The following is a 16,110-nucleotide window of genomic DNA, read 5'->3' as shown; positions in this document are numbered from 1 at the left end:
AATTTGGATCTCTCTCCCCTCACTTTGGGCTCCTGTTTAAATTGGGATGTCGGAGCATCTCTCTCCCTGCTGGCTGCAAAAAAGAGCCAGCTGGAGCAGGCGCACTCCCAACACAGCTGCATTAACCATCACCTAAAAACAGGGGGATAAACCCAAGCACAGCCAGTAAGGGGAATGGTTGGAGGCAAAAGTTTAGCTTATAACCGCTGGCTGCAGGGGGAGGTTGCACAGGTTGGGGCTGCTGACAAAGCAGTCTGCTTTGCAGTCCACAGTATTGCCTCTGCTCCCCAAAAGCTGGAATTGGAGAAGAATGATCTTACTGTGTCTTCTTGGCTTCACCCATGAGGGAAAGGCCTAAGTGCCAATGAATGTTCAATCAAATCTCTCTACTCAAAAAATGGGGGGGGGGGGGCGGAAATCAAATTAAAAATCCAATAATCATAGAATCATAAAATGGTTTAGGTTGGAAAGGACCTTGAAGATCATCGAGTTCCAACCCCCCTGCCATAGGCAGGGACACCTCCCACTAGACCAGGTGGGTCTAGTACGTCCAGCCTGGCCTTGAACACCTCCAGGGATGGGGCCTCCAACAACCTCTCTGGGCAACCTGTTCCAGTGCCTTACCACCCTCAAAGTGAAAATGTTCAATCTGAACCTGCCCTCTTCTAGTTTAAAGCCATTTCCCCTCGTCCCTCCACTACATGCCCTAGTAAAACGTCCTTCCCCAGCTCTCCTGTAGGCCCCCTTTAGGTACTGGAAGGCCACAATAAGATCTCCCCGGAGCCTTCTCTTCTCCAGGCTCAACAGCCCCAACTCTTTCAGCCTCTCCTCACAGGAGAGGTGCTCCAGCCCTCAGATCATCCTCGTGGCTCTCCTCTGGACACGCTCCAGCAGATCCATGTCCTTCTTATGTTGGGGACTCCAGAGCTGGATGCAGTACTCCAGGTGGGGTCTCACGAGAGTGGAGTAGAGGGGCAGAATCACCTCCTTTGACCTGCTGGCCACACTTCTTTTGATGCAGCCCAGGATACGGTTGGCCTTCTGGGCTGTGATCACACGTCACTGGCTCATCTTGAGCTTCTCGTCAATCAGCACCCCCAGGTCCTTCTCCTCAGGGCTGCTATCCAGCCATTCCCCACCAAGCCTGTATTTGTGCTTGGGATTGCCCAATAAAACTATGGATTGCATGCTGTCTGAGGGAATAGTATGGAAAACGCTGATGGTATTACAGCACCATCTTGTAAATCGATGGCACAGCCTCGCTGAAACGCCAAGCTCTGATCAATCAATTTAAAAATCATCAAATAGCAAATAGCACACAAGAGAGCTGCTAAGAACAAGTCTGTGGCTGCGGAGGCTTCACGGGGCTGGTGGGGGACACCAACACTGCCTCAGGGAGAAAATAGAGGGTTTTGGGATCTTCCTGAAACAGGGGGTGCATTTAATAGCCAGAATTTAATCATCAGTTCATGCCCAGTCCTTCAGGTACATGACAGACAATTCCAAATTTACAGAGGCCTGTCATTTAATTTTTAACCAATTTAATCCATTTACAAAGATTTTTGTATGGAGCTATTTTTAATAACAGGCAGTCTACACAGCCTTTGAAATGTATAATAGCTATTTTTGTCAATTTAATCCAAAAGCAAGACCAAGTCTGTTTGAAAAAAAACACCGTTCTTTATAACAGTGCGTGACAACAGCCTGTGCTTGTACCTTCTGATCCTCTCCGGCAGGTTTCCAATGCCACCCCCACCACTCTTTGGCATAGGAATTATGTCATTATCTGCAGCAAAGGTGAATACAGCCGCCAGTGCCTTTGCAGAGCTGAAGGATGCACTGACCACTCCTGCCCATCGGGCGCCTTTACTGACAATCTGATCACCGGTATCTCGTAAATCCTCCCTGATGTACTTAGGGTCTTTAGCAGTTCTGATCATAGATTTGCCAGGGTTCCTATCAGCTTTATGTACTTTCTGCAATTCACCACTATTCATTTAATGCCACGCATCTCTTTTTTTTTGCCATGTTTTTCATATATATGTATTGCTGTTTACACTTTGCTCATGTGGGATGATTTTGATAAAACCATCTTTTGTGATGATTTGTTCCTACGTACAGAGGAAAGAAGGGGACAGGTACCACATTAAGTTTCTGTAAAGGCTTCTTCATTATTGCCCTAACTTTTCTTTCCAGCCGCTTTTAGTCAGAATTGTTCTCAATTGCATAAGATTTTTTTTAATAGTGCCAAATATATCAAAGAAAATTAAATTCTGATGGCATAAGAAATCACAGATAACAGCTCAGCAGGACTGAAAAAAGCAGTGGGTATCTATGCAGACTTTCAGACTTTTCCAGAGAAAGATAAAGAACTTATAAAATTGGAAACCATCCTCGTGCTGTAGGGCATAAGGCAATGGCTCAGTGGTGAGCCTGAAAGGACACGTGATCCCCAGCCGGAGCACAGCGCAGCTGCTGGCAACCAGGGTCCAGGAGGTTTCTGCACTTCCCTCTAGAGAATTCAGCATTGACTTTGGTCACAACAAGATGGTATCTCATAGTCATAGGACATTGGCTGCTATTATCCCATTTCCTACTGGGATTTGGAAAATATTTCTACAGTTTCAGTGAGAATCTTACTGCACTTCAGTATATTCTCTGGGGGAAAAACCCAAAGCACATTAGTTGAAGGTGTCATTTACTTTGTGTAGCAGCCACAGCAAGCTGGAGGAGATGCACACTGTCTAAACCTAGCACCAAGAAAGGTTCAAAACCTCCTGCTTTTCTAACCAGCAAAGTATACAACTTCTGCAAAGATGCCCAAGAAGATAAATAAAAAAGAGAAAGTGCAATAACATACAGTTTATGACTGCTGTAACAATTAACTCACTCCTAGATGAGCATTCCATATCTATTCTCTCCATTACTCTATGAGTGTATCCCACATAGTTCTATATCTTTAATATTAATGTACACAGATCACATGGGATCAAATATGATTGAGAATTTTCTGACAAGGCTATGAACCTCAAGGTCCTCAATTTTGGGGAGGTCTCCTTTCATTGCCTGTTAGGGCCACCATTTCAAGGGTTTGACAAGTCCCAGTTGCCCAAGAGGCCCTGGTAGCTCTACAAGAAGATGGGTCTGTCCTGGTTTACATGGGTGGCCACACCAGTCCCTATTGTTCCCAGAGCCTCAGGGGAGAAAGACCCTGTTGCTCTTCCTCTGGCTGTAACATGCTCCACGGGTACATCTGTGCTTTTATGCCTGCAGCAGGAAAGAAAGGAAAGTGATTTCCTTGCCAGATTTCTAGAAAAAAAAATAAAAATAATCAGATTCTGGGAAACGATGGACACAAACTCAGAGGATGCACACGATCACTGTTATCGCACAGATTAGGAATATTTCATGGTCATATACCCAATACACCTTATCACCTGTTGCTTAGGACCCCTCATTTTTGCTTGTTTTTTATAAAGTAAGGTTTTTAACCAGAAAAAAAAACCCAACCTGTTCCATGGTTGTTCATGTTTTCAGCTTATTAAAGATGAATGGAGAATACATTTGTTCACAGCAATAAATGGAACCACTTATTTAGCAACCATACCCCGAACCCTGCACTCCTTGCTTCTTCCTACATCCAGCCAGCCAGCCCAAAGCCAACAGCAGTAACATCAGCAGAGGGTAACAGGTGTAGCGAAGGGGACCAGAGGCTGCAGCTCTGCTGAAGAGGCAGGAGAAGCCCCAACTGCTGCAGAGACAGCGCTGAATGCGCGCGGGCTGGTGAGGAAGCTGTGTGGAGGCTCTAAACGTCTCACAGCCTACACCGACAACTACAAAACTACTACAAAGCCAGAGGGGACAACATTAACAACAGCAGAGAAGTCATAGCGGCAGACACGAGGACACGGAGCACACAGCCAAGGTAAGGCATGAGATTTACTTCCCACATCTGCTGTTGCCATTTGCATGTGTGCACATCTCTCCCTGCTTTTGTTTCACACCACTGTTTGGCCCTGCTGTGACGCTGCAGTGTTGGCGAAAAAAAAATATCTGAGGAGACATCAAACCTTGCACAACTACAGGCTGTGCAATGCCTTAAATGCCTGACTTGAAATGCAGGCAAGCCACACACCTGTAAAAAAGCGGTTCTCAACATTTTAACCACTGATCCACTTACCAATATCAAATTTTCTGAGAAAACACCACAGAGCAGAAGGGTTCAGTAGGGGCTGGGAAGCAGCACAGGCCAGAAGACATGTCTGCAGCACCTGGCCAGAAGTGGGGGGAAAAATAATGCAGCCCTGCAAGGCAACGGATGGGGCACACCCGCCAGGGATCAGCAAAGTACAGCAAAGGGCTACAGAGATGATTAGGGACTGGAGCATCTTTCTTATGAGGAAAGACTGAGGGACTTGGGTCTCTTTAGTCTAGAGAAAATAAGACTGAGGGGGGAACTGGTCAATACCTATAAATACTTAAAGGCAGGGTGCCAGGGGGATGGGAACAGACTTTTTTCAGTGGTGTCCAGTGACAGGACAAGAGGTAACGGGCACAAACCTGAACATAGGAAGTTCCATCTTAACATGAGGAGGAACTTCTTTACTTTGAGGGTGGCAGAGCACTGGAACAGGCTGCCCAGAGAGGTGGTGGAGTCTCCCACTCTGGAGACATTCAAAACCTGCCTCGACGCCGTCCTGTGCAACCTGCTGTAGGTGACCCTGCTCTGGTGGGGGGTTGGACTAGATGATCTCCAGACATTCCTTCCAACCCTGACCATTCTGTGATTCTGTGATACTTGCCCCTGTGGCCCACTGTTTCGAAAAAGAGCCTTGTGCTGCCATGCCCTGATGGTTGCCTCCTGCTTCTGGGTCCCAACCTAAGGCTGACACGTAGCATGCCCTGAAAATTACATCTCTAACGAGATACTCCAAATCACTGACCACTTCCAAAAAACCTTGGCAGGAAGTCTTTAGCTAACAGAAGCTCAAAGCCACTTCTGTTTTAAAAGCACATTGTTACTGCTGGTTGAAGCAAGAGGCTTCACACAACTGGCAGGAGAGAGGAATAGGCTCGGAGACTCAGAGCCGGATGGGCAGAGGCCACTGGAAACACAGCATTCACCAGCACAATTGAGATGGCAAACGTCTCCTGAGCCCTCTCTTCTAAGACAATTTATGCAGAGCAATAAAAATTACCAGAAGCATTATCAACAACTTTTATAGAGCAATAAATAATAAAAAAAGCACTATTTTTCAGTTTTTCTTTTTCTGTGCGGAAATTCTGTCCAGCTGGACAGCCCGGGAGGACTGCCAGCATTTGTTTGTGATTCCTGAGATGCAGCCACTGCAGAGCTACTGAAGAGTACCCCCAAACTGTGTGAGAACCTCAGTGTTGGCCACATCAACAGCACTTGCTTGGCACTTACAGTAAGGCTGATGCTCTGAGGAAGCTACAAGCACACATACACGTGCACTGTACAGTCAGTACGATGCACAGCAAGTCTGACGTGCCCCAGCAGCAGTAGCCTGGACCACGTACACAGCTCTCTGGAAAATGCCGGCTAGCAACACAGCAGCACAGACCATGGCCCATCCAACGCATACACCTGCACCCTTCCACACTTCCACCCTCTCCTTCAGCACCCGTCTTTTCTTCCCACCTGGAAATTTATTCCCTGGTGCACAGGTAAGGCCAGGGCCGACATCCCCTGCCCAGCAGTCACCCAGGTAAATCCGACAAAAAGTTTTACTTTGCCGTTCATTTATGACTTGATTTCTTCAAACAGAATGAAACATAAAGTATTTTAACCAACAATTCTGCTAGTTATGAGCCCTTGGTTTTGTGCACCATTTGTCAGCTTGCACATCAGCAAGAACACTCTCAACTTCACGCAAATAGGTATCACCAATATCTTTCTCCCAGTTTCTCAATATAAATGATGGAGACTGTACCCCTGGAAAATGTAAAAGACCTACCATTGACATACCAAGCCAGAGGCTGTTGCTTGGTGAGCACACACCAATTTCCTACGCAAAGCCCGGGCTCTCCAGAGCATAACACGAAGCTGCACCAGGCAATGGTCACACCCGTGCTGCACAGAGACAGTTGCTTCTTTAAGTCATACCTCAATTTGTAGAAGAGACGGCATTATCAGTGAGGTGGGGGATGCAGGAGTAGAGCAAAATTAAACCCAACACAGTTTCTAATTAAGCAAGTGTTATCCATTCAGCATGCTGAGTGAGGTACCACTTGGAAAAAATCACAGAATCACAGAATGGTTTAGGTCAGAAGGGACCTTAAAGACCGTCTAGTTCCAACCCCCCTGCCATGGGCAGGGACACCTCCCACTAGACCAGGTTGCTCAAAGCCCCATCCAGCCTGGCCTTGAACACTCCCAGGGATGGGACATCCACAACTGGATACGTTACATCCGAAATGAACATAAAACAAGGGGAGTAATTAAGGATGCACAGGCAATCCTTAACCTGGCATTTCTTAATTTGGGTTCCTACGACCACAGCCCTCACTTGGCTTTAGCATTTTCCTTTCCCATGAAGGCACAGGCTCCACTTCTCTGCACAGGCTTGGCAGAGAGCTGCCTCGGCGCCAGCAGGACCGGTTACCCCAATCCCTCAGAGCTCCGTGGGTAAGAACCTCTATACAACGTCCAAGTCATGAACAATAGAACTGAAGATGTTCTGCACTTGCCCAACCCAAGCTACCTGCTTGAAATCAACATAAAGAACTCTTGATCAGGTTGATGTATCGCCTTAACGGACACAAAATATCAAACTTATCAAATTTAGATTTCCAAACACAGGAACAGATTTTCTTGGCTAATACATTTACTGTAAAATTTACTGTATTTTTATGATAAATCAGCAAAAGAAATACTAAGCAGAAAACGTGAATAAATTATTAAAAAGGACACTGTTTTCATTTCTCTTCCATGATTACAAACCAGCATTGGAACCGGTTTTAATTTCCTTTTACTACAAGTGTCCAATATTCATCCCTAGTTTAGAGTCAATTATATTTTTTCTGTGTAACTGGAAATTTAAAACAATTTAAAATGTCACAGCTCCATACACTTTTTCTTTTTCCAGTATTGCAGAATTCTCTGTGTTTAAAACATCATTCACATTTGGTAGTCCCTAAAACTTGAGCTTATATACTTTTAAATAAGTACAATGCATAGGAAACGTGTGTGTGCATGTCTGTGTATATGTATATATATATAAAAGGCATGTAGTTCCTCAGGTTCTACCTGGCTGGAAAACTGTTTATTAAAACCATTATTCCACAGGAAACCAAACAGTATCACTTTATTCTTTACAGTTAACTCATTTATATAAATAATTTTAGCAGTGCTTTGACTTCCACTCTATCACGGCTTCAGAAATATAACAACACTGTAGAAACTGTAAATTATTTTCACAACGTTTAAATTAAGCACAAAACATTCAAACAACTTTTAACCCAGAGAATGTCACTACTTTGGGGCAAAGTCATGTTTAAAAGAAGGATTTATACTATTTCATCACTTCAGAGAAGATAACCTCTACTACACGTGAACAGTTTGCAAGAAAATGCTACTGTTGAATCCCCCATATTTCCCAGAAACAGACTTGGAAAAAATTTCTGAGTTAAATGAAATAATGGAGATTCTGTGGAAATCAATGGGAAAGCTTCAGCTGGCTTTAGGATTTCACAATCAGGCCCCACCTGCTTCAGCTTTATAACATTTATGTCACTAAAAGCATATGCTACTGTATTTTCCAATAAGTAGCATAAATCCGAGAGCACATTAGGTATTCTTTGCTTTCAATTGTATATTTCTTTGTAAAATTTTCAAGTAACAACACTCCCTGTAGAAGCCTTGAGTGTTAAACCAAACCCGCAACAAAATAAATGAAAAGATGAAGGTTTACAGCCGTGGTCAAGCCATTTAATAAGATGGATTAACCCAATTTTATTTTTGAGCCCCTCAAACAATGAACAATCTTGTAAGGCATAATTGCCACAGGATGACATAACCACAAAAAAGGATAACATACTTTGGACTGTCTGACAGGTTTGGAAGATTATCTTTTCTAATGTAAACCTCTGGTCAAATCTTAGCAACAGTAAATCTAATAAACTTTACTGAGACCTTTAACTCTTTCTTGTGCCTTTACTTGACTTTAAAATACGTTTTTTGTAAAGTTTCCATGTATTTCTTCAAAATTTATTTTTCATTTTAGAATCCCTGGGTAACCTCCAGGGATTTATATGTTACCAATTAATACGGCGTATGCTATCCAACACCCCCACCCCAAATTGTTATAAAATAACATGTAATTTCACATGAATGTAAGTATCACAGACATTGCAGCAAGCAGAGTAAATAACCTGCTCTTGAACCAGTGCCAGAACAACACGCAGATTTGAACATCTCTATTAATTGCAACTTCTCTGAATTCTTTCTGTAATTCACATATAAGGCTAAAAATATTTTTACCAAGCTGAACCTGTCTGCAAAACCTGCCTCGTTAACAGTTATCGCGAAACGTTTCCATTTAGTATATAGTATCAGACACTATTCAAAAAACATTATCTATAAAGCTGTTTGCACGTACAATATACACAAAGACACTGACAAGGCAGATCTTTCTGTCTATGTATTTGTACGCTCCAGGAGGAGAAACCTGTGTGTTTTATCAGCCCTTACCTTGCCCTCTGCACCTCCAGCTGGCTTGTCCACCTCCTCCTCCTGTGCTTTCTGCTTTCCACAAGAAGAACTAAGCAAAAGATGAATAAAAGGAGTTTTGCAAAATAAGGCATCCTGCTGGAAGCGGGAGCCAGGCTCTCTGCACTCCAGTGACCTCCTGCAGTACAAGTCCCCCTGGGTTTAAACATTGAATCAACTCTAATTCCGGCGTCGCATGTTGGTCGGCGATGGGTGGTAGAAACGCTGCTTTCCCGACGTGATGCTTTTGACAGGCTTTCGGGGGCTTCTCACTCAAAGCTTTTCCCTCATCCCCGCTTAACGATTGGCCATTACTCACGAAGTTTCCCTCACCAAACATTTCCACTGGGTCCTAAAGGATATTGACTAAAGCCATTATATAAAAACCCGCAATTCTGCACGCCGGCTTTTTGCTCAATCCCCTAATCTCAGGACAGCGCTATCCTCCTGCCAGACTGCAAAACCAGGCTGTCCCCTTTCATTACACTTTCCAGATTTTCTGTTCCTTCGCATGGCATAGTCTTCAACTGGAAACTGCCCATGCCATGTTTCAGACACACGTATCACTGTAAAATGTACATATTTCGATTGTTTTATAGCAGCTGAGATCTTATTTTCCAGTTTAGTCTGGCTCTTTATGCAGTTGAAGATAAAAGATGAGCTATTTCCTCTGAAAATGATGATTTTATTGACTGTTAACTTTTAAAGGAAAATTAAAACACAGTAATCTCCAAAGCATCTCTACATGCAATAGACTCTTTACATAAATCGAGTCACCATTAATAATTACTTTTTCAAACAGACATTTGCACAACCAGGCATTTTAAGTTTCATTTTAAAAGTCGGAAATAAAAATGAGAAGCCACAAAGCAGCTATTTCTTTAATCACAAGGAAGACGCTGTTTTCACACACCGTTCAAAGCTTATTTTCTCATAGCCCACTCAAAGAGGATCTCTCCGCAGAGGACTGAGCTGCTTTAACAGCCACTGTGTGGTACAGGTGCGAGAGCAAAAGTTTGCTGGGCACAGCGGTGAGTCTCTAGGAAAAGAACCGCACATTCAGAGCAAAGCTTCTGGAGGAGCGAGCGAGTCAAAACCCAGCAAAGCTGTCTTGTGGGTCAGACCTCTTCCAGAACTCTCTCTTCTGTGAGCCCAGGTTTGCAATACTTGAACAGAACAGGCATTCAAGCAACATACCAACTCGGAAACACAGTACTTTTATTTTAGTGGCTACAGGATCTGGAGAGGGGCTTTTTTGGCTTTTGGTGTGGGTTTTTCCCGTTGTTGTGGGTTTTTTAAAAAATTTCTAATGAAATAAACACACAAATTAGGTAAACCCACATCAATTAATATATTGACACCAGATTGTTCTGCAGCAGAATGTGGAAGTAACTGCTGAACCAGCTGATCAAACTATACACTTTTGTCTGAACTTCTCAAGAAAACTATTTTTTGATCTCTGTTCCGTTGTACCTGCAAACAAGATTATCAACAATCCAGAAGAAATGCTAAAAAAGAACTCGGGTCTTGGTTGGTTTTTTGTTGTTTTGTTTGTTTGATTGTTGTTTTTAATTTCCACATCCCCCTCAGACACACAATGGGCTTTCCTTCTTTCAGAAGTTGTTATACCTACTTTAAAACATTAATACATACTATATTTAACAAAATTTAGGAAAGCTGTAGGTAGCCTGATGAATACTTGCCGAAAAACAGGATGAGAATCTCACTTAAGTCAGTGCTACCATGTTCAACAGCAACGAAATGAAATTTAGCTAAATTTCATTGCCTTTGAAATAAACATGCTAGAATACATTTAAATCTGAACAATAATACAAGAATATTATCCCACTGATTGCTTTCTTCTACTCAACTGCAATACTTAAGCATTCACAGACAAAACCTCTCAAAACCCTAACAGTTGTAGGTCTATTGCTCGTATATGTGATTTTACAGCATTCATGAGTATTACCAACTGTTTATTTTTTTTTAATAAAATAATAATGCAGAAAGCCTCCAGGTCTAATATTGATTTTAGGTTTAAAAGAAACTGAAAAAAAAATAATAATCAAACAACCAAACAAAAGGCCATGTGATACTTGAAACATAACGGAAGACTGGCTTGAAACTCTTTATTACTACCAAGGTTTTAATAAATATTTCTCTTAAGCATGTTCATATATATGAGAGTTTAAGTATAATAAGGTTTAAATTTTCTTTAGGAAATAAAACCACATATGAAACAGTCAGTTCAACACATTATGTGTATTCCTGGTATAATTAAAAGACAATAGCTCTGGGTAAATAATTATATTACATATTTATAACTATTGCAAGAATAGACATGTTTTATATAAATCTTCAACTCTAAAAAAACAAGATATACAATTGAGAGTATTAGAAGAGGATATTCAAATCTTGCAAAAAGATTATCCAATCTTTCTTCCAAAAAATAAAATCAAAATAATGCAAGTAGTTTACTGGCCCCTTCTTTCCTCCCCTACTCCTTTCCCCCCTTCACACACACAAAGCAGCATCACAGCCAATTTGTATGTGTTGTCCCTCTAGAAATGTGTCATGGTAAATAAAAGTGGTTACAAAACTGTATCCCCTCTAAATTAAGGGGTGACTGGACACACTCGCTTAGTTCTGTTTCATTTTAGAATTCCTTCCCCAATGTCAAATCTTGTACTAACTTAGACGGGGTAATTGCATTTATGTTCAATAAAAAAAGTGAATCAACCACTTAATTTTTAAATTGTCTTTTTCTAGTTGATAAATCACTCAAAATGACTCCCCTCCCACATGCCTTAATGTTACTATTCCACTGCACTGTTTCTCCAAGTATCTAGTGGGCACACAATTAACACTTGTTGTAGTTAAATGTCCAACTTCGCGTTTCTTACAAGTAATGTATCTGTAGGTACATTAACATTCATAAGGATTTAAGCGTTAATACAAAAAGTAACCTTTGTAAACAGTTCTCATGTCATACCCAATACAGAATGTTCAATGAAGCAGTCAAGTCACTGCTGTTACGACAGAAACAACCTTATAACTCAAATACATATTCGTTAGCCAAACATATTCTACGAAATATAAGAGCTGCCAATGCAAAAGTCAGAAGGACAATCAGAACAGTTGATCCAGTGTGGTTCATGTTGACTCTTGGCTGCTGTACCCGATTAAAGTCAGTTGAAGATGGAGCCCGTCTCTGACTCTGCTGCTGGGCACGGCGCTGCCGAGGACTCATAGATGTGTTGCTGGACACAGGCGGAGTATGCTCTTGACTGGCCGCTGCACTGTTATTCTCAGTTTCAGACTAAAAAGGAAACACAAAGAGTTGTGAGGCAAGACTACACACAATTAGCAAGGCATAAAATCATTAGGACTAAAATGTACGCTTCAGATAATTGTTAATACTTGAAAGCCTAATCAAACATATCACTAGTAGTTACCAGATTGTTATAGCTATCATTTTTGTCCATACACTACCTTGAGAAGTCTATTTCAAGCTGCAAATCAGCAGTTCTAAGGACACAAAAAGTCTGAAGAAAGTCTGTCAAACAACATTTGAATTCTAGATGCATTCCAAATCAAGATATTTCAAATACCTTTGTCTAGGATTTGCTTAACTCTTTTCAGTTCAAGAAATCTTTAATAATCCTCCAGATAATTATGTCTCTGAGGATTTGTAATGTCACCTATACTGAAGGGGAAACAAGGGCAAGGGCAAAAAAGGGACAGAAGTGCAGGTAACTCCAATTAAGCAATGCTGCACTGCTTCCTGTGGACAGCTGGATCCAACATTCAGCCCTCATCACCAACAACAACACTGGAAAAAAACAAAACAAACCCCCCAAGCACGAAACATCCAAGCTATTCCAGCACAAATTATTGAGCACTGTACCTATGCATGCGCGTACCCATTGCCCTCTACTGGTCAAACGTTGGTCTACCATTATATGCAATAAAAAAATAAACGTTAGTAACTGATCTTCAGCTCGGGAGAGTATTCTAAAGAAAAGAATTTTTCAGTTTGTAAGACTGAAGCATTGGGTTCTGATATTTTGCTGGCCTAATCCTGCTTGCAATACTAAAAGGTCCAACTTTCAACATTTCAATATTAAAAACAGTGACACAGCACAGTTGTTGGAAATAAACATTTTGACAAGGCTCAATTTTGAAGCATTTAAAAGAAAAAGTAGCTCTGACAAAAAATTACTTTTTTGTAAGTCATCTTTTTACCTCTCAGAACAGTCTGCAGGTATTCCCACTGCAACCTGCAGCTACTTTCCAGAGTTTTTCCAGAGTTAGCTTTCCCCACCTCCTCCCTTCTTCTAAAAGATTGAGCATCGTTACAGCAGACAAAACTAGAATTCTGGACATTTTACATTTGCTTCCAAGCAAAAGCCTGTTAATGAACACAATATCCATAACTCTAAGCACTGTTTTGGCCAGGTCCTATATCCACAAAAGATATTCTTTCCACATGGCCCAATAGGGAATGTCCTCAACTGTGTATTAGTAAAGTATGATGATCCACAAGACAGTAAGTAGTACTTGGTCCCATCACTCTTTGGCCACATATTCTGTATGTGGGAGAACAATCTCCAAATTTTCATCTAGTCAGTGATTTGACTAGCCCATCATGATTTGACTACCTCCTCATCATTAGTATTTCCCACTGGTTTTTATCAGCAAGGAAGTACTGATGCAATTACTCACCACATTTGACAACTTGCCTGTTTGCGTAGGTTTCTTGCCTAAGCAAGCAAGCAAGCAGCTTGGGTACCTTCAAAGAAAAATGTTTTTAAAAGATTTATTTTATCAGCAGAGACAGCCAAGAACACCACGAGCAGCTTGGCATGACTTCCATTACACTGCAGAAGAAAGTCATTCTGCTTCATACCGAACCTACTTGAAAGCTCCTCATGCCAAAGAAAATACTTAGGGAAGTTGAGCCTTTGAACATGAAGTTCCTAGATTCATCTACACTCCCATCTTTCAGAACAGGAGAGGAAGAAAAGTGAATTCAGGAAGCAATGGTACCAAATGCTACTGTATCTTAAATAATATATACATCTAGAAAAAGATATTTTTTTTGTTTGAAGACTTAACAATTAAGAATCCCCAAAATGGCAGATGGGCTGTATTATAAATAAATAAATAAAAAAAAAAAATCACAATCTTCTTGTCTTCACTTACAGCAGGTTTTTAAATTCTTAAGCAAAAATGTCAAAATTTTTAGATAAATGCAACACCTCACATGACACAATTTACATCCCATTTTAAGTCATTTTCTGTCAAACCATACTGGCAATGTTGGGAATGAGGGCTTAATAGACTAAAAATGAAAATATTTAATAAGACCTACATTGTAGCCACCTTTAGCATCTGATCTTTACAGTCATTAAATATGCAGTTTCTGTGTCATATTATTTCTGAAGCTTCTGAAACTGTTAGGACTGGTAGAAAACTTTGCTCCAAGGACGTCTGAGTTTGATAAATAAGGCTAGTTTAGTAAAATGTACATATATTAGAATTAACAAAACAGTCTATCGTATAACAAAATGCAAGTAAGGAAACCTACACTACGTTCAGTCTACTGAAGAATGGTAGGTAGCATTCACTGTATCACTTATGTCTCCAGGCTGTTATTTTAAAATTTTTTATCAGAATGCTGGAAGTATTAAACAATCACCTTGGAAGGAATGTTTTAAAAATATAGCAAACTCTAGGAACTCAGAACCATATAAATGCTCTGGGTTACTGAAGCCTCTTTCAGTTATACTCATGATCTCAGAGATATACAGAAATAAGAAGATATAAGGATAGGTAAAATACTTGTTTGTCCACGTAACTTCCAACCGAAGAACAGCTTAAGTTTGACACAGCGTGGCTAACGGCTAATAAGAAATATGTCTAGTTTTTAATGAATCAAAGTCAGCCAAGTACTCCTGATCGCCAACACATTTAAAATTGTTGCTGTAGTATTACAAAACTTAAGACACCACTTAATAGTGATAAACAGAAATACTTTTTTAACAATATACCATTCAGAACATATGATTAAAAATAAGGGCTTCTATAAATCTCATGTATCAGAACATAGCCTCATTTTCTCAAGGAAGATTCCTTCATTAGTTCACGATTAGTTGACTTCAGTTACACTGTTTATTTCATCACTCCGCATTACAACACTTCATCCGGCCAGTACATTAGTTGAGGACACTACTATAGTATACTGTTTAATACCAGGTGTACTGAGGTTTAATATACTCCCAGTTTATCAGAAAAAAGTCTAACCACAGTTTTTAGCTTGTCATTTTGATACTTGATAAGAATTATAATTCTATTCATCAACTATAAACACCAAGGTGGGGCATCATTCCACATCAATATGCCAAATGTAGGTTGCTAAAGGCGTGGTAGGAGTTCAGACTCCCATAATAGTCCATGTGGATTTAGTCAGTGCAATCAGGGGGATGGACAGAGCAATGCCGCCTACCCGCCTCCGCTCCTCAGTGAGCTGCAGTGCTCTCCAGCCTCCACTAACTAGTCCCATGGACTGTGATGACAGCTTTGGTACCAACATTTAGGTGACCAATGGCATTGCAGGTGACTTAATTTGGACCTGCGTCCAACCTGAGCATGTACAATATATTCATTCAACAACATTTTTTCGCTCAGATGTGGAAGAACCTCATTTTCTTAATGCTAAGGGCAATTACTTTTAATCAAGCCAACTTTCAGCAGTACCTTGTTTGCAATTCGAATACTCAAACAGGAGTAATGTACCATTACTATGCCCTGAGTAGACATCAACAGCTACTACAAATTTAAAAAATAAATACACTGGGAGACAGAGAGGGAGAGTCTACCTCATAGGTGTTTTGTAAGACCATTCTGCACCAGCTCTTCACATAAGAATTCAGTTCAACCTATCCCAAGAAGGGCATCACTATACTCACAACTGTCCTGCCATTAATTCATTGCAAAAAATCTCTGTTCTTTCAAGCAGCTTAAAGGTAAAAATTATGGAATAGACAACTGTTGCTGGAAAGAACAAAATTCCCCATGAAGCACTCTGTAGATTGGTTTTCCCATAGTAAAACAGCCTACAGATTCCTTATCCACCTACAGGTAGACCCTTTCCTTAGCACCTATTTACCATCATGTTTTTAATGAAGACTGGTTGCACCTGTTCCAAGAGCAGAAGAAAGGTAACACTCCCTTCTTCCTGCATGATTACTGCTATGTTTTTGTCTCTGTATTGTGTAACAGGATACCAGGTCCCATGACTTCAGATTTAGGCACATTAAATCTACTATACCAGAAGGAATTATGCAAGCTAATACAAGGACTCAGCACTGGGTCTA

At 41.0% G+C, this 16,110-nt stretch overlaps 2 protein-coding genes across 2 annotated transcripts in view; both read right to left on the bottom strand.

Moving 5' to 3' along the window:
- The window catches only part of GABRR2 (gamma-aminobutyric acid type A receptor subunit rho2), a gene marked incomplete at both ends in the record, with an annotated part of 42,642 nt that extends 33,741 nt beyond the window's left edge, over window positions 1-8,901 (bottom strand). The window contains one exon of the mRNA XM_082481753.1: window positions 8,714-8,901. Within this exon, the coding sequence (XP_082337879.1) occupies window positions 8,714-8,901 (188 nt within the window). The remainder of the gene's footprint in view (window positions 1-8,713) is intronic.
- A 1,026-nt stretch (window positions 8,902-9,927) lies between these two features.
- UBE2J1 (ubiquitin conjugating enzyme E2 J1) overlaps window positions 9,928-16,110 on the bottom strand; it is a 31,768-nt gene continuing 25,585 nt past the window's right edge. The window contains exon 8 of the mRNA XM_082481315.1: window positions 9,928-12,050. Coding sequence (XP_082337441.1) covers window positions 11,781-12,050 — 270 coding nt within the window. The 3' untranslated portion in view covers window positions 9,928-11,780. The remainder of the gene's footprint in view (window positions 12,051-16,110) is intronic.

This window comes from Vanellus vanellus (genome assembly GCF_965231255.1).
Source record: "Vanellus vanellus genome assembly, chromosome: 3".
NCBI lineage: Eukaryota > Metazoa > Chordata > Aves > Charadriiformes > Charadriidae > Vanellus > Vanellus vanellus.
The sequence above is the reverse complement of the archived record's forward strand: the minus strand, read 5'-3'. Positions and strand labels throughout refer to the sequence as shown.